Source organism: Perca fluviatilis, chromosome 11 (assembly GCF_010015445.1).
Source record: "Perca fluviatilis chromosome 11, GENO_Pfluv_1.0, whole genome shotgun sequence".
Classification (NCBI taxonomy): Eukaryota; Metazoa; Chordata; class Actinopteri; order Perciformes; family Percidae; genus Perca; species Perca fluviatilis.
This window is the reverse complement of record NC_053122.1, coordinates 23214464-23234502: the sequence shown is the minus strand read 5'-3', so window position 1 is coordinate 23234502 and position 20039 is coordinate 23214464. Positions and strand designations below refer to the sequence as shown.

Here is a 20039-nt window from a genome sequence, read left to right as displayed (position 1 = left end):
GTAGAATAAAAACAAAGCTTTCACACCTGATTGTACTTTGCAGATTGAGAGAAGAGAGGGAGAGAGAGAAAAAAAAAAAACATTTCACAAAGCATTTCTTAGAAAACTGAGCCCACAATGTCCATAAAGTTTAAAAAAAAATACATTTTTGCCTTTGCTTTGTGCCTAGTTAAGTTTCTCTGTATTTGCTTCATCATTATTCTGGTGTGCAGTCCCACGTTTGAAAGAGAAAAAAGAAAATCATTTGAATTCCGCGGACCCAGAGGAGAGTGAGCAAAACCCAGAGGTAAGATCCAAGCTTGCTCTCCGTGCCCTTCCGTTGGCTGCCTACCTGGTAAACATCTCCACAAGCTCCTTGCTTTCAAAACACGTCAACCGGTGCCTATGTACTTTAGACTGGCCGGCCAAGCAGGAATTGAGACTTTATTTGTTTTTTACTTTTTCCTGTCTCTCTTCCGAGCCACCGCACATAACCTGTCTGGCATTAATGATGTTGTTAATAAAATGCGGCTGGACTGTGGGTGGATTTGCCTGGCAGGCCTGGTGCCTGTCCTTCTCAGAGATAAGCCCACTGCTGGCCTTATCTACCTCCCACAGCCCCACCCAGCAGGGCCGTGCACTGGACACACAACCAGTCAACTCATCACTGGCTAATTACCACCTCTGACTGCCTTACAAAGCAGGGCTGGACTCACATCGCTGCTGCTGCTAAGATTGGCTCGCTCCTACATTGACTCTGGCTCTCTCTGCTTCTTTGTCTTTTACCCATCCCCCTTTCTATCTCTGTCCTTCCCATGTCTCAATACATTTCATTTGTCTCTCCTGGCTAGTTTTGTCCTCTTGTACTCTATCATATTTGTCTCAGTCAACAGGCTATTGGAATATAAGTGCTAAGTTTTATAGTGGTATTTTCCAACTGTCCCTGAGAAGGGAATATGCAACAGCTACATTGTGGGTGGTCAGGTAAATCCTGTGTCTACCTTCCAGTGTATGTCTATGCATATTGAAAAGGACTAATGCCATTTATGTTACAGTTTCTCAGTACGGGCTTATGCCATTTGTGAGCCGGAGTCAGTTCAGTCTCATAGCTTCAGCAGGGCAGCCAAAGTCACTTGTGTTACAGAGGGAGGGAGCGGTTTCTTTTATTCAATTGTTTTCCACTTCCACGAGCGTGTGCCAAGGGGGAGGAAAGCGCCGGCTTAACACGCTCTGCAATTCAACACGGCCAGACGCAGTCCTATTAAGATTTAATGTGCCATTCTTCTGCTTGTGCCGCTGTAAAAGACTTGCAGGCTGAGGAAGAGAGTGAACAAAGAGCAGCCAGAGCCAGGGCCAGGGAGAGATGAAGAGAGCAAGAGAAACCGAGACAACCGCTCCATGGCCAGGTCTTTGTCACTCGACTGAAGTCAGTAGTTTCAGTGTTTTCAGTGTGTGTAGTTCTAGGTGAGTACATAAGATTATCTCTGTTTTGTCCACATGTCACCCCCGCTATTGTGGCTACCTACTTAAGAAAGAGGTCAACTGGATGAAGTCACAGCATGTGTTTACCCTCTTGGGCGATGAATTATGTGTCGTCTAAAATGCAGAGTGCAAGCACGCAGGTGCTGTGAGGGAGCGTGTGAGCTTGTGAGCGTGTGAGTGTGCATGCGCGATAATACGTGTATGGGTGTGTGTTTGCATGCCTAAGCGGATGACTGATTGAGCATGCAAGTACATGGGAGAGTGTTTTAGATAGAGGGGGATGTGAATATGAAGGAATTGCAGTGCTGGCCATCGTCATCTCTGTGATGAACACACAAACACAAGCATAAAAAGCAGGCTCCTCTATTCTTTTTTTGATTGTTTTCTGCAGGAAATGCAGCCCTAGTCTCACAAAGACCAATAAATACTTTATACAGTGCATAATGTGTGTGGTGTGAAGCACTGGGGAGCGAGAAAAAGGGCGTCCTCATGAGGGCATATGCTTTGAATTCCTAATGACACTCCTGTTAACGTTACTGGCACTGTCGCACAGAGAGGAAACACACAGGGATGCTACGCCGTGGAGTCAAACATCTACTTTAATGCTCCCTTTCTTTCTCAGCCTCTCTTTCGCTCCCTACCTATCTCTCTTTCTCCTGTAGACACTCACATAGAACATACCCCCCCACACAAACACGTATTCACAGGAAAGACTCAAGCCCAATTCTGAGAGCTCACTCTAGCATGAGGTCTCTTTTCAGTGGCTGCGTTGTGCCAGAAGTAGCTATTCTCCCCTGACCGCCTCTCCTCCTTTCAAAGCCTTGTAATCAGTGTGCTGCTCTTTGTACCAGGATGTCGCAAGACGCCCCGGCAAAAACACAGCAGAAATTCTGATGAACGACAGTGGCTCAGAGTTCGGCTAATCAGGTCTTGCTCATGTCGCTTTCCTCTTATGTGAGCCCTTTTGAAGCAAATAAAGTCTTTGCAGTTTGGCACATTCTTCTTGGCAGCCACAAAGCAGCTGTTGGATCAATATACAAAGTTAGTTGAAAAAACCTCCCATACAACCAATAGGAGCCGGTTGGAAACAGTTAGTAGAAAACATGGACTGCCAGGAGCCTGTTCATAGTTGAGGGTATTACTGAATGTTTCCATACTGCTGACCCAACGACTTGATGTAAATGAATTCAAACACTTCAAACAAACATGTCGTGGTTGAGAATGGAAAGGGGAAAACATATATCAGTGGGTTTAAAAAATTTGTCTTGTTCCCCGTTGCAAACAGACTTCATATTAGAAATGTGTCTAAACTATTTCACTCATATTACCATCCTCTTCATTGTGGGGGGATCTTATTGTTTTTCACAGAGTATTAATATTTCATTTGTATTTTTCTCATAAATCTGAAACGTATTTTATTGAAGCTGAGTGCATTTTGCAATGTCTACGGGGAAGAAGAAAGGGGAAATCTACATAATATAAATCCATATATGGCCCAGTTATCTCTCTCTCTTTCTCTGTTGCACCCTCTCTGATTGATTCCTTTATCTGAGGGAAGCAGAAGACATGCTCTGTTTGCTCGCACAGTGGCCGGCAGGAAAACAGAGAAAGACACTTATTAAAAAGGTCATCTCACAGAGGGTTAAAATAGCAGGGCACAGATCACTCTGGGGGGAGCAGCCATGCCCCTCCTCTAGTGAAGGACACAAGAAAAGGTGTTGCTCAAGGGAGCTGGACCCGTAATGAAAGAATGGCCACCAGGCTGACAGCCCATGTGTGCACTGGGCTATTCAAATACCTTCAGAGACACGGAATTGGAGAAGTGATAGTGAAAGGCTTTGTGAAAATGCAATCTTTTGAATTAAACTCTGAGCTAGATGTGTTATTTTTATTTACAGTGTGGGCTAGCTAGTAAACACAAGTTGAAATGAGCTGAGGAGCAAGGTATTTCTTTGGTGAGTGGGTCTGAGGGCATGTTTCCTTGCCTACCACTGCAATCTCATATCTTGCAGATGAACTGTCTTGTGCCAACTGAAAACAAAAGTCAAACTGTAGACACTGGTTCTCTTTCTCCATGAAGGATCAGTAACAATACAAGGGGTGAGACAGTGAGACAAAGCATTTGTGAAGTGTTTTTGGAAAGGCCTATGGAATAGCAGTGCCTGCAGCCTCCTGTCTCCTCCCTAGGGCAGCCTAAAGCCCTGTCGGCAGGATGCTGATCCCCACACGGAAACCTGATCCGCAGCCATCCTGGAGCCGAAGGGGGGACGGGGGAGCGCTCTCCCCCCGCGGAGCCCCTCCACTTCTGCTCCGGAGTTAAAGGGGTGCTCTGGGGGAACATTCCTCTAGCCCTGCCCCAGCCAGCCTCCACTCTCAACTCTCTAGAGGAGCATTCTTCCAGCCCTGCCCTAGCCTTCAGTGGGATCTCCTGGGGAGCATTCCTGAAGCCCTGCCCCAGCCCAAGACGGGCTCCCTGGGGATGCATTCCTGTAGCACTCTCTCTCTTTCTCTCTCCCCATCTCCCTTCTTCGTCTTCACTCCCTTTCTCAGACTCTCGCCTTCCTCCGCAGTCCAGCATTAGTGCGATCAATAGCACCGATCGCATCAGGGACACGAGGCAATCCATACCCATGCGCTCCCTTAGCACACTGCAGTGGTCATGGCTTAAGTGCATGGAAAGGTGTTATACCTCTGCCAGACGGGGGGGAGACAATGGCCGCCATTGATCGCAGTGACATGTAACATCTTTCTCTTTTCTCTCTGTCCATCGGGCGTGGTCGACATGCAGCTAGAATATGTTTAGACTTTATTTAGTCTGTTTTGTCTCACTCCTGTGGCGAAACTTGTGTTTTACTGTAGAACGTAGACGCAAAGTATAATGAGGCCCAGAATAAACACGTGAGGTAGTGGGTTTATATAGGCATGTCTGGTTCTGGTAATACACTGTATACGCTTACAAGATATCAGCTGGGGGAGAGAGCTGAGTTCTGTCAGAGAACAGCAAGCAAATCTACATTTGTGGATTGGTTCCAGTCAAGCTTTGCAATGTGTTTACCAAAAATACATTTAAAATTGTAAAAATGGAGGGTTTAGCAGGTGCTGGTGGTTGATTAGAAAATGGTTCTAATAAAGGATCCATCTGTGAGTAGAGACTTGATGTAAGGCAGATTAATTGGTCATGGATGTCTACATAATGCCACATAGGAAATCTCCTCCCATATTCCAGAGAAAACACAAACACACTCACACACTCACACACACACACACACACACACACACACACACACACACACACACACACACACACACACACACACACACACACACACACACACACACACACACACACATTCACAGTACTTAGTATGCCATCTAGAAGTTTCTTTTCTCCCACTGTGTTTGAATACTAATAGAGTGTTTCTGCACAATCACAATACCCTAATGGCAATTAGATTCTTTTGTTTGGTTTCCACGGGGGCTCTTATCCAAACTCTGTTTTTTTTCATCATTGAGCAATTAAGAGTTATTTGTCCGTAAGATTGACATTTTAAAAGCCAGGCTTAATTATTGAAAAAATATGGCTGAGTCAGTCATGACCACATTACAACAGAGCTGAACATAAAAGGCCTGCCCCTGAATCAAATATACAACTATTATAACATGACTGATTATCTGCAGAATATTATACACCACCAAATAAGTATAATTTATAATTATAATTTTAATTTTAATTTAAGCAGTGATAGAGCACAGCCCCCTATGACTTAAATGACACCCTTTGTGTTTTATTTGTTAAGTTCCTCAAACAGACAGTCCACAAATCTTTGCTGGCTTGATGGAATTTGGTGTTACATTGAAAGAAAATGGTGGCAGGAGGTTCTGCACTTAGTCTACCTCAAACCAATGAATGCTTTTGATGGATGACAGTAATGTGAAAGAGAACAGTGCATTGATTTTCACACCTTTAGTCAACTGAGTGTCACTTTGAATTAGCACACACACCAGCACACCCGAGGCACACATATGCGCATACATGTACACATACAGTACATGTACATAAGCACGCCTACACATACGGTCGCTCTTTCTATGAACATGCATGCATTTCTGCTTAAATTAACACCAATGTGGGCAGGACAGAATTCACACGTGCACGCTTATATACACATACATGCACACACAAACAAACACAGAACTTGGCTCGTGAGTCTTACAGTTAATGGAAAATCTTTGTAAAACTTGTGGGATATCTACCCTATAATTTGTGGCTTGCTGATTGTGGGTTGTAAAATATGAAATCAAACTGTGCTTGAATGTAAACAGAAAAGAGACTACACTAGCCTTCTCATGAACAGTGCTTTGACTTTGCTTTGAAATGAAAAACGGTAACTTCTGTACTACATTAGAAATCTGACCGTTACATCTTAGCCTGTCCATGTTCTGTTCCTGAACAACATAGTAAGAGACAAGGTCTACGCTCAAACATGGGGAAATGTGTGTCAATTGGTGTTTCTCAATGCGGGCCCATCAGGACGTGTAAAGGAGGACAGCAAGTCCAGGAGAAGCACATGGAAACCTTCAGTTCACATCATTAGTTCTGTCTGCCACCTTGTCAGAGTATTTATAGCCCTATTCATCCATCAACAGGTCAATGACACAGTCTGCCAATGGCATCCTTCTCTTTCAGTCCCACTAGGTATTACTACTGCAGCGAGCTAGCACTAGGACCAGCTAAGGGACTTTCCTGGAGCAAGGATCCGTTTCCAGTTGGTGGTCTGGTTACTGTGGGACTTCGTAGCTGCATACACTCGAGTGAAATGTTAGAATTAGTATAGTGCTGTGTAAAATGCTACACTGAAACAGGCAAGGACACAATGCACGTACTATAAATACACATACTGTAGCCTACAGTGATCTATTATAAGGACACATGGAGGCCTATTTGTATGCCATGCCTGTAGATATTGATGTACAGCACATATAAAATAATGTGCTATGTGTGTGTGAGGCCTGTGTGTGTCTGTTTTGTTGGCTATCTACCAAGGAAACTGGTAGTCTGGTGTTGTGCTCCCCTCGGTGCAGTGTACTAACACACATAGTGTGGCATATTCTCTGGTGAAGGCATAGAGCGAGAGTGGGAGTGGGAGAAGAGCTGAGTGGCAGAGTGTAGGGGAGGCTCGGTGGGCTGAACGTTGTTTACCTGTCAGCTGGCATTGATTAATCTTGTGTTCGGTGAGATCGCTCAGCGACTCGAACACCTGCCGGCAGCTGTCGCAGCTGTGCAGCGCAGGCTCCTCGTCGTCCTCCTCTCCCTCCTCTCCTTCCTCTGGAGAGAGCAGCCTCTTCCTCAGACGCCCGGTCTCACCATCCTCCGCCGCCCTCTCGAGGGCGCACTCTGGATCTGCCGAGCCACAGGAAATGACAGCACCACATAGTCAGAGGGGTGACCCACACAGTGAGGTAACACAGCGTCCTCTGGGTGACAATAAAATGGATTTCTAGACTCTGGATTTAATAAAAACAATAATAAAAGCTGTAATAAAAATGCAGGTTCAATTTGGTCCTCTGTAACTCAACCACTCATGCCATAACAGAACTATGGGCAGGTGAAGGTGAGAGATATACAGGCACACACAGACAAGGTGGCACGATGCTTACACACACACACACACACACACACACACACACACACACACACACACACACACACACACACACACACACACACACACACACACAAACACACACACACACACACACACACACACACACACACACAAACACACACACACAACACACACACACACAAATCTAATACACACATGCACACACACACCTCTGTTATTAGAAATGGTTTTACGTTGTGTTTGCCCTGCTTCACCCAAGCAAAACTTCAGTATATGAAACTAGACTGATGGGAATATGTGTAGTTAATAAATCCTGGATTGCAGTTTTGGCTCGACCAAAGAAATATAAAATTCAGCCAGTGTGTGCTGAATTGCATCAGTCAGCGTCTATCAAAGGAGACAGACCTTGCCATAATATCCAGACATCTAGGCCAGAACTGTGGATGTATGGTGCACAGTAAGACACGCAAAACAGAGATTGGTGTGTGTTAGGCTGTCGTCACGACACACTTCCCTAAATTATTCAGCCTTGCTCGCAGGCAGCCGCGGGTCGCACACATCAATATTCTTCAATCCATCTGCAGTTTTGTCTCTTGTTGGCTTTGTGCTGCAGCAGTGCCAGGGGTGGGCGACTGACTGAACCAGGACTAGGAATCATCTTTCAAGATACCAGTCTAATCCAATGTTCTTCACCTGATGAAAAAATTCGGACAACAAATCAAACCTTGCATTGTTCACTCACAGTGCACCATAAACATCTTCACTCATAATCTACATCTACACTCAGAAGCATAGTAAATCTGGCTTGCAACAGCATCTAATAAATAGGCAGCATGGCCTGCAGGCCTCTTGCTCCCCTGCTGTGACATTACACTTCACAATAAGACTGATTAAAAAGCCATACTTACAATCAAACAATCATGCCACCCTGGTTAAGGCTTTGTCAGGGAGAAGAGCCCTTGCACTTCACTGGCAGCCATTTTAAGCCCTACTGATGCAAGTGTTCCTCAGCTTGTCCTGAAACTCCGGAGGGGAACGTTAGGAGAAAGCCTGTTTTTTTGTCTAGCACACATTTAACAGTGCTTGAGGACAAAAGGCGTATGTTGCACCGATGCACGCAGGTGTGGGTCTATATTATATACCGGGTGTACATGGGCGGCCATTTTAAATCCTCCTTCTGTAGGGTGCTCTTAAACTGTGAAATTCCTTGAGGAAAGGCGTTCCAGGACTCATCCAGGCCACCCAGGATTTTTCCTTTCCCCCACTTGCGCCAAGTATTGATGTAACATCACACCCTCCATTGTCCTTCCCTCTTGGCGACTGAGGCTCTCGGAACATGCCCTCTAAAAATATCAGCACTGTGGTCCCCAGTGGGACCATGCAGAACAGAACAGAAGGTGTTTCAAGAAAATGAAAATCCCAACCCAATCCTCACAGATGCAGGCCTTTCTTGCTCTGGGGGGAAACACTTCTGACTGAGGCCAAAAGCCACACAATATAGACTAATGATTCATCCACACACAGAGACACAGAATTCACAATATGCACTGAAATGTGAACACGTCATGTCTTTTTTACAGGGTGCCTGAGGAGGAGGTTAAGACTTTGATTTTTTTTTTCCAACGGCCTTTATGAATCATTAATTTCTCTAATATTACAGCTCAGTACTGTCAGAGAAAACAAATGATGGCTACATTTATGTTTTATCTGCAATAAAAAAAAGCATTTTTCAGTGCAGGATGAATGCATTTTGTTCAATTGTTCGTATTAAGTTGATATTATCATATTGTTTCAATAGATCTACAATAGAGGACAAATAATTCAGAGAAACTGGGAAATTTACGAGATTAAAACCCAAAGAGCTTTATGCATGTGTGATTTTTTGGGGATTTTCACTTGTTTTCGTCATCACTGACCTTCATCACTCACGTGTCTACGACGTGCACACAATATCACCGAGCACCACACACACCCCAGCCATGGACTGTTCTCCATCCTCCCGTCTGGGAGACGTTACAGGAGCCTTAGGAGTCGCACCAGCAGGCTCAGAAACAGCTTTTTTCACAACACCATAACACTGCTCAACACCAAGACCCAACACTAGCCCCTGCCCCGCCCCGCTCTGCCCCCTGTCCTTTTACACATGGACTATGGACTGTCTTACTACCTCTGATCACTATGCACTTTATTAATGCACCTCAACAATGCACTATATATGATCATACTGCATTCTGTCTCTACTATTATATAGACTATGGACTGTCTGATTTCTCAGAACTCTATGCACTTTGAGGGTGAGGGGGGGTGGGGGAGGCTTGACACGGCAAGGTCACGTCCAACCCTGGCATTAAAGAGCCACGTCAATACTGAGGTTCCAGGGCTTCTGAGCCTCATACAGTAATCCATCAGATCAGGACATCCTCTTCTACCAGTCTCTACAGGCTGGACAGCAGATCAATACCAGCATGCTTGGAATGGCTGACAATCACATGTGGAATATGGTGGGAAGACGTGTGGCATATTGAGAATTTTTCATCATGCCTGACGCCCTTGTTAATAATTTTGTTAATCAGCTTGGCAATGTTAGTACAGAAGGTAAGGACAAGAGGGAAGCTACACTGACCGCTGATCCATATTCTGATAAGGTCAGCTCGATGTAAGATGATCGTAGCTCGGACTGAGAAATTATTCATAAGGGGAATATGATGAAGATCTGACTGAAAGGACACATTTTTAATCTTTATGGTACTAAAATTGCATTAGTTTTGAATTAATAAAACGTGGAAATCTGAATGGTGATTGACATCTTTATAGCCATGTAATATCTGCCTGAGTTTGAGTCCATCCATCATACACACTCTTGTCTCTTAAGGTGCCTAGTGACATTTATCATGCCACAACTTTCATCTTGTGAGTAGAAGAGTCCCCTGGACCCCCCACCCTTATATTATTGAATATTTCTGCTCTTAAATATTTATAACTATTTAATTGATATTCTCTTCTCTGCTCCCTCAGCCCCACCAGGGACCCATGGTCCCTAGCAGGGAAGCCTACATGTCCCCCAACTGTCTGGCCCACACACTGAGATAGGCACAGGCAGAGACACTGACCACGGGGAGAGGAGGAAGGGCATGAATGTACAGGAATACTCAAAGAAGGAAAAAAAAACAAAAGTCTGGCCAGGATAACCTCAATAGAATTAAGATTTTTCCATGAACCCTGTCTTTACCGCGCTGGGGATTTTATTTCTAACCCTAAGCCTAAGCTTGAAGGTTTGATGAAATATTAAACACATAGAACAAGGAAAAGAGACACGGAAAAGTTGTTGGGGGGTACTAAGCCATTATTGTAATGCAACATGTGATGGATGTCAGTGTTTTAAACTGATTTGGTTCCAAAACACTGTGCACGATAAAGCATGAAATCACTCAGAGCTATGTTCTTACTTGCCTGTAGATACAGTATGTCTAGCTCCATCAGGCTAGTCTCTGTGTTTTTCTTTGTGCAATGAAAGACCTTAGTGTCGAAAACATCATTACTAGCTCAACCATCTCCTCATTTCCCCATCATTTCCAAGAGATCCTGATCCTACGATGCCCCCTCCCCGGCAACCCACCCTACAACCACCCACCCCCAAGTTCGAATTAAGAATTTATTTTAACCAGCAAGCAGCTTCTGTCGACACATGTCGGCGGGCCTGATCAAAGGTGAGTGCGCTCCTTTATCAGAGTGAGGGAGGCTGTCAGAAATAGGAGGACATTAAGATTGAATAACCTTCACACGGTTGCCGGCACCTCATTATTTAAGAATCTAAAACTTTTGCAGAGCACCCGCCATATATAGGTCACACTACATTCTAATGCCACATGTGCCTCAGAGTGTATCCTCCTCTGTGTGGATGGGATTTGGGGGCTCTCCAGTTAGACCGTCACATCCACTGATCCCCCATCATTAAAGATGTCATGATCCGACAACGCGGCTGTACGCTTGACACTTGCCAGATTGTTAACGATCCTCAAGAATTTGCATGGGGGGAGTCTGTGTTCATATGGTCGGTGCATGCAATTTGAGTTATCTGCTTCAAGTCCCCCAGATTCATATTAAGGACTAATTGCTGTTTAATATATTGGTGCATTTGAAATTTGAAAGTAGATTAGAGGAGGTGTTTGTCAAAAGTGATCTCTCTCTCTCTCTCTCTCTCTCTTATTAACACATTACAAGCTCAAATTGATGTGCTGACAGCCCACCTTGTTTTATGTTACAAAAGAAATATTGCAATATATTTATGAAAATGTTATAATGCATGCTGAGATAAAAATAAAGAGTAGCAGAGAGAGAGAGAGGAAAGGTGCAAATACATGAGGAGTGAGAACAAACATGACGACAACATAGAGAGCACAACATGACGGAAGCAGCACATATAATCACAGGTATACAGATGGCATCATCCAACATTAAAATCTCAACACCAAAAAAAAAAAAAAGATATGAGCACACACAAAAGAATGGAAATGAAAGCAGTTGAATGAGAAACAACATTTGAACATCCCAAACGCTCTCTTTTTCTCTCTCTCACCCTGTCTCATACGCTCACTCACAGGGAGTGATAATATTGAACGGAGCGCCTTGCTATGCCATTAGTGCAGTAAAACATCAAAGGAAATGAATAATAGAGAATATGATTTTCTGAAGTGGTGGAGTGAAAGAGTCCTTTCCTCTTCCTGCTGTAGTGAGCCCTGCAGTACATTGATCTGTGGGCAGCCTCAGCCAGAGCCAGAGTCTCAGACACCGCACCACTACGCTACACTACGCTACACTACGGCACCTTACCACCCAGACACCCCTTTAGATCTCTATAACACTTTTATTTGCCTCAGTCCACTCCACTTTGACAGAGCTGACACCCTCTTCCAAAAAAACAGTCTCAATTTGACATAGCCGAGAGCAAAATAAAGAAAGAAAGTAAAAAAGAAAGGGATGTATATATAAGAGAGAAGAAAAAGCACGGAGCATGTGGTTATAATTACACACAGGCAGCGCAGTGGTAAAGCCAAGCTGCAGATCTTAAGCCTGCTCGACACTCTCTGGGTAAAAAAGTGCAATGCCTCATTAAATCTCAGATATCACACTGTTCCTGCCCCTCTATACTATGCATAATACTGTCTATCTTTTAGAGGGCCTCTTTTGTTAGCATTTCTCCTTTGCCTTTGCTACATATCAAACATGAATGAGAAACAGGATGCAGGGCCTGCAGAACACTTGCAGAGTTACAGAAGAGCACAACTGGGGGTCTACTTATGAGGTAGATCGAGACACCACGTCTGATTAAGCCCTTGGCTTGTCAGGAGTCTAATGGCTATTGTAGCCGTGTCCGTCAAAGTGACGAATGCATGAAAAGCAGGTAAGCTTTTCCACTGCTTTCCAATTTGAAGTTAAAAAGGGCTTATTTGGGCAGTGGTTTAGAAGGATGAATTACTGCTGTTACGATAGAGACACGAGCGGCGGTGAAACATTTTAAAAGTTGGAGGAGACAAATCGGCAAATAGCAAGAGCAATCTTCCCTGCATTTTAAAAGTGTACCGCCACAAACAACACTTTTCCCATTGACCATCCGTCAAGCTGCATCCTGAGAGAGGGTTAAAAAATAAATCAGTCAGACGAAGTCAAATGAGGAAAGTGAGAAATTAATTTGTGCGCCCTCCTGATTTCTCCACAGGCAGACATCGATCATGTGGCGGCTGTCTCCTCTCACTCTGGAGATAGAGGTGGTGGAGGGATGGGGAGAGGGGAGATTCGTGTGTCTGAGGGGGTCGTTGTAATCAGGCACACTCATTAGCTCTACTTTGGCTCAGGATGACAGGAGGTCTCCGAGGCAAGTCTGCCTTTTATGCCCAGTCCTTCATCTCTTGAGCCGGGGTTAGAGGGGCTAAGGAGGCGGTTTCTTTCCACAGAACCACCCACCAATACCTATCAATACACATTAACTCAGCGGCAGACAGATATCTGCTTTTTGCAGAGATGAACAAAAATGTTACAAAAATCTTTACTGGCATATCTGATCAATTACACACTAAAGGGTCAATCGAAAACACATGCGAGGAATGATGGATAACACCAAAAGTCAGAACCTGCTGGTGATGTCTGAGGCCCAAATCTACCTCTAAATACCTACTAGATGCTAAAGCGTAGGTTTGCTGGGAAATCACAACCAAAAAAACTGAAACAATAATACTGTAGTCATAAACAGCTGAGAAAAGCCTGGACCTATTGTAGTGGTGCATGCTTCTGTCTCTTGCACAGGAGCACTTAGAAAGCTATGGGTAAATGCTGGACTAATGTGGCAGCCTAGGAGTACCCAGGGTCCCCAGCCTGCTGGGCAAAACCATCCATTTCGGGTTTAAAATAACCACGCCTGAGACTTAACCTTTACCAGAGACAAATGAAATGAAAATATACAGTGTGGTGCATCAGGAGCAGGCTTCATTCATAGGGGGCTTTCTGCTAGCCTGACCTGAATTACCGCTCTGTTCCTGGAGGGCCACTGTGAATGGCACGCGTGGAGACAGGACACATTCATCTGGGTAGCTCTATTCTACATCATACAGAGGGTTGGGAAACAAAGAGTCTTAAAAAAACAGCAGAAACACACAGGAACACAAGGACAGCTATAAGCACACCTGCATGTATGCATGCACACAAACAAAGAAGAAAAGCTACACCGTTCTGCCCTTCCCCTATACTAACACATGCAACCATGCAGTTCACAGTATGAAAACCTCAAAAACAGGAAAGACAGTTTGTGTCATTCTGACCCCAACAAATACTTTACAGACAAACAGACAGACAGACACACACGCACGCACGCACGCACACACACACACACACACACACACACACACACACACACACACACACACACACACACACACACACACACACATGATCCACTTTCCAGCCGAAAATGATGAAATATGAAATGGAGCATTACCGCTTGGAATGGCAGTCTGCCCAGGACTGTGCTGGTCCTCTGTCACATTGTCTTCTACTGCCAGAAAAAAGAGAAGGGGTGTGGGGGGGGTGGGGGGGGGAGAAGAGGGAAAGAAACAGTTAACAGTGAAAAACAACTTAGACACATTGAGATTAACTTCTTTTTTATTATTTACTATTGAGATTTTCTGTATGGAAACTCCACGAGATTTCAACAGCTTTCGACAGCTCAACCTGTGGTTTGGGAATCGACACAAGCCTTTCATATGTATGAGGTTTGGCAACAAGGCAAACAGCCACCCACATACATAACATATTGGACTGGGTAATGACGAGATGAATTATGAACGTCTCCCATGAAACCTCCTCCCAACATCAACAGTGACCAAGGAAAAAACACCTTGATGACTGCATTAGTAAGAAGGTTGTGTATAGTGCCTTGGTTAGCTAAATTAGATGGGTATCAAAAAGATTAGTACATTCCAGTATAAATATGGACCTTCTTAAAGCTGACTGTGATCCAAACTTAAATGCAAAGAAAACATAAATGCACGTGTCATAACAACCAAAGCAGCTGCAAAGTGCTTTTGCTCTTGAACAGGATGGCTGAAAAAATTGTGACATCTGGATCGGCACTGAATCCCGCTCATTAGGCGCATGGCAAGTAAACCACTTTTGACTTTTTGACAACAACATGGCCTTGAAAAACACGACTTCTGTTTAGTAAAAGGTAAGAACCTTTTACATTGGAGCCTTTTTGGAACTGGTGAGAGTTCCTTGTGGCATGTCAAGTACGAGAAATAAAATGGATTTTAACAGCGGGAAGAGAACAAAAGAGTCTCCCACCTGTTCAATGTAAAATGAGGGTCTCACTGAGGACTTCTTACGCCTCTGCGTTCCACCCCTGCAGTTGAAATGCATTCTCCATTATGTCTTTTCTTTCTAGCCTTTCATTTTCCTGGGCAAAAAGGGAAGGGGGAGTCTGACAGGACCTCCCAGTAGGGGAGTGTAGCAGTGACTGCCAAAGCTGGCGCACTTTTAAAATCGCACAAAATATCCTGTACTTTGCATAATTAAGGCCGGATCCTATGGTGGCAGAAGCCCCCTCAGGGGAGCAAGAGTCAGTGTCAAGCAGGGTGTCAAACATCAGTGAAAAATGAACAGGAAAGTGTTGAGCTGTTTCTTATAAAGATTGCAAACAACGGAACAACTACGTTTCACTGTCAGGCCTTGTCCATCCAAAACTGAATTCCAAGGGAATTCATGTGAGAAGCTTTTATTCAAAATAACCTTTGTAAAAAAATGCCACTATTCACTCAATACATACAATAATGTCTGATCAGGAAAAAATTCCCTTAGTAACAATTATATTTCATATACACAAAAATGCTAAACAAACATATTGGGTCTGGCAATTAATTAGCTAAATCAATTAAAAATGATGGAATAGACATAGTTGGACACCATGGAGGTATATCCCTCGGAACCACCAAAGAGGACTGTATCAGCCAACACAGAAAGCTTGTCCTGTTAAAGGAGGCCTCAGTGACTGACGCCCTGAGAGTTTAATGAGTTTCTCCAGCACTGTTGAGCGCCTTGCATCTAGGATCATTTAAATGGGCTAGGGATGGGGGTCCTAATAAATCCCCCAGGGTTCTATCAGAGATTGGCAGTGGGAGCTGGAGTTTCTGTTTTGATTACCGTCCCTGTTGGTGAGATGAGGGAGTTCAGGCAGAAAATTCTATTTCACAATGCCATAAGAACTTAAACATTACAGCGGTTTGCGATGATTTGTCACCACTGTGAACGCATTAAAAGTTTTTCCATCACAGCACAATTTGCACCTGTCTTTTGGATATTTAATAACTAGCTAGGAGCGATCATAGAGGGTGAGCTGTCAAAGCAAGGGCAGACTCCTGTGATGTTTTATACGAGCTGGACATCTGATCAACAATCACAAGACAGTGTAGCAAATAGCTGGACAGTTTTAATTAAAATACTTGAAAGCATGATCACTTCATAATGACAATAACTTCAACTGAATAGTCCACATTGTTTTTAATGCATCACCGCTATCAGTTAATTAATGTTTAACAAGGTACAGTGTATCACTCAGTCAGTGACAAACTGTAATCATGCTGCTAGGTTTTGTTGATATATACCAAACACACTGGGGACCATTTCAGCACTGCTCCTTTGATTTTCAAAACACGGAGCAGGAAATATATAATCCCACAACAAGTGGCACAGCATTAAAGGCCACTAATTAACACATTGGCCACACACAAAAATGACTGTAGAGTAACTGCCATTATATTGAAAGGAACAATCCCCAAGACAGGACATTTCCTTTTTAGGGATGAATTAATTTTCTACAGATAGGGGAGCAAAACAAAACGCAAGGTAAAAAAACAAAAGAATACAAACTTGAACAGATTGATCACCACATGCACAGTCCATGATACATCACACCTGCATAAAACTAATGATTTAATAGACATGAATAAGCAAAACATGACAAACTCTCAGCAGCTTGGACCTCTCCTAATCCATCAAATGAATTCCTGCTGTGTCAGAGAATGGAGTGAAGGGCGCGTATATGCACAAAAACACGTGTGTATGATTACCGTACATTTTTGGGCTTTTAATTATGGATTGCCACGTATTTGTTTGTGTGGACGCTTGCGTGTGTGGATATCTCGCAGCGCTTCTCAGACATAAAAAAAAAAGCCCTGAGTGTGTTCCTGGATATGCGTGACTCATCTGCTTGGTTACAGCCAGCTTGGACGATACAGTGCCTAACACAATGGCTGTGTAATCCGCCCTGACTGACCGGGAAGGAGACGCTCGCCACAGGGACTACAACTCAATTTAGCTCGGGTCAAAAGGTCAACTCTCCTCAATTAGGGCTGGGAAGGGAGGGAGGAGGACACACACTGCACATGAATAACTTTCTTAATGAGCATTATTTGAACTGGTGATTAGTGTCATAAATAATTTGCAATAGAGGAGCATGTTAATCACGTTGCATAATATTTGTAATCCTTCATTATATTGCCATACTGTAAGCAAATCATAAGAGCAAAAAAATGAACTCTACTAGTACCAATAAAACACTGTCATGAATCAATAATCCCTTTTATGCAATTATTGCAAATTTATTTTCCAAAAAAATAGTCATGCTATTCATACAGGAAAAAGAGACAGATGCAAATAAGCAACATATCATTTCATTTGCAGCAGTGATGGAAATCAATCACTGTCTCTGAACAAGAACTCTTTCTCCATGTGGCAGACAATCCATGACAACAAGAGAGACACACGCCATGGAGTAAGGAGAGATATCGGCCAGCTCCCGCGACACCCAGTCCAACACACTGAGCCGCGTGTCAAGAGCACTGACAGCCGTGCTAATGGGATTTTTCCACGGCTCCATCATAATTTCCTTAATGATAATACTAACCATATTTTTGTGTCACATTAGAAAAGTGTTAATGGGTGTTATGCCACAGATCATTAATTGTGAACAGACTGGAATACTGCAGCTTCCTAAAAACTAAGAATGACGCAACTGTTAATAGGCATTTTAACAGGGGAGGAAAAAATAGAGCTGAGTACATTTCTGCGTTTTTTAATTGCTCAAATTAAGGAGAGGCCTTTATAACATACTGAATACAGTGTGCATTTAAAATAAAATAAAATGAGTTTTTGAGTAGCTCCTATGATAAAAAAAAATACTGAGCTTAAAGGTGCAATCACACTTTTTTGTCACACGGGCCTATGCCTATAGGGAGTGAAAGGGGGAGTGGTTATGGGTCTCTGGGCATAATGGACACAATCAAGTTTCTCTTCTCCAAAAAGAAAAGCTTTAAATTATGAAAAATGTGGGTTTAAAAAAATACATATCTATTTTAGTTTCTCTTGATAGGTCAAATTTTAATAGCAGTTTCACTCACCTGACATGAAGGGAAATAAAAATGTGCTTCAAGTCTAACCTCTTTATGTCTGAGCAGAGGAATTTTAATGTAAAACTGACTCACTTTCTTTTTAACAGGCCCTTCATAGATTTCATAAATCAACCTGTTCTAAAGAGTTCATATTTAAAGTGTAAAATAATATTTCTATTTATGTATAGCCAGGCAAAACTCATTCACGTGGGGACAAATTTCAGCTACTCCAAAATATTAAATATTTAAGGTGTACATGACACAGCGCTGATTTCATGACAACCTCTATACTTAAAGTAAATGGCGCAGAAAATATATTTATATATGCGGATGACAGACCTGGAAATTTCCTCCTCAGCCAATAAACACATCAGGCTTGAGACTGTCATTTGTGCTCCAAATGAAAATATCAACCCAGCCTCATATTATTCAGGAAGTGCTGTAGGACAGGCAACGTGGCAGTCATCACACGCTACATGCAGAATTTGGAGTGAGATCCTCCTTCCTCGCTGCAATGACTGAGGCAATGTGCTGACCCAAAGCCTCTGCACATCAAAACAAAATTACAATGTGGCTACAGTTGAGAAATGTAGAAGGCTCAGGATTGAGTAAATGTCAGTGGCTAGGGTGAAGTGTTTGCATATAAGCGAATGATGTATGGTCTTGTCCTGTGCCATTTATTCCCCTAAGCAATAACGTAGCCGGATCTGTCTCTCAGACTTAATTGAAACGGGACTTGTAATGTTGCCCTTTTCCTCGATGGGACCAAAACCATAACCTCTGACTCCCACAAGCAGCCAATAGTGAGGAAGTGGGTGTGTTGGGGTACACAAGGGAAAATAGAGTGCCAACTGTCACAGCATTATTTTCTCATCTCCTCTGCATACACTCCATGCCAATACTATCCATACCAGTCCCTAAAACACAGCACACGATGCCCGTTCTCTACCTTCCTTCCATAGTCCACCGGCCCCTCTGTTTAATTTCCCTTCCGCAGAACAAAGTGTTCTTTCTGCGCAAAACAAGCGCCATCCACATTGACCACTGCCTCAAGTCAGCAGAAGACAACCTATAAAAGTGAAACCTGAACTGTGCAACCACATTCTGTTTCATGAAAACATACAGTATGGGCAGATACAGGCTCACACACATCCATGCACATGAGGACAAAAATGTGGTGCCACAAATTTAGCGATGTCACTTTTGTGTTAACAAAATGTTAAGAAAAAAAGTCTACAAATAAAATGACAATTCCTGTCTCCTGCAATAGTGGAAAGAATACAGTGTCAAGCAACTAGTTTAAAAAATTGACAAGGAAAGTTATTGTGGACATCTGTATAAGTGTATCTCTGTCCCAGAGGAAAGAGATAGACAAAGAACAATAAATAACATCTGCCTGGCCTTCCTTGGGTCTGATCCAAAACAGGGAAATATCTATGACGTATCTGCATTTCTGCTCTGCTTCACCAGTCGGTATGAGGACATAAAAGTCAGTTGTTTTGTGCACCACATTTTTCCAATTTAAATTTTACTGACAATAACAAAACAAACACTGTCATCACTTTGACTTCATTTGCATGCTGATTTGTTCACTCTCTATCCCTCTCTATCCCCCTCTCTCTCTCTCTCTCTCTCTCTCTCGCTCTCTCTCTCTCTCTCTCTCGCGCGCACATAGATGTACACAAATCTTGACAGATGTTCTTCTGAATTCAGACACATACAAACACTTGTGGCATGTAGGTATGCTTGCAGGAGATGATTATATCTAAGTGAGGTGTCTTTTGAGAATAGCAATTGTCACACCAGCTAGAAAAGAAAAAAGAAGTCAATGCCAATCTGGTCTGAGAAAAATAGGGAATCTATGTATAGAGCTGTTTACTGTGAAAAGAGCAGTGCAGGTCTGGAAACAGAATGTGACAATTTTAAGATGTGCATGCACTCACATTTCCACCCTCTCCTGGGTATTGATTTAAAATGGTGGCTGCATGAATGTACTACCGCAGACCATGTAATCTTC

General features: G+C 43.2%; 1 protein-coding gene across 8 annotated transcripts in view; it reads right to left on the bottom strand.

Moving 5' to 3' along the window:
- The window catches only part of LOC120568373 (zinc finger protein 521-like), a 90292-nt gene that overhangs the window by 68287 nt on the left and 1966 nt on the right, over positions 1 to 20039 (bottom strand). For 5 of the 8 annotated variants that reach the window (XM_039815864.1, XM_039815859.1, XM_039815861.1 and 2 more), the window contains exons 2-3: positions 14077 to 14133; positions 6662 to 6862 (exon numbers count right to left, since the gene is read on the bottom strand). Coding sequence is in view for 5 of the 8 variants with exons in the window: in XM_039815859.1 (XP_039671793.1) it covers positions 6662 to 6862; positions 14077 to 14133 (258 nt within the window). In the remaining 3 variants the exon portion in view is untranslated. Of the gene's footprint in view, positions 1 to 6661; positions 6863 to 7493; positions 7539 to 14076; positions 14134 to 20039 lie in introns of those variants that run through there. The other 3 variants (XM_039815865.1, XM_039815860.1, XM_039815866.1) reach the window with 2 other exon arrangements.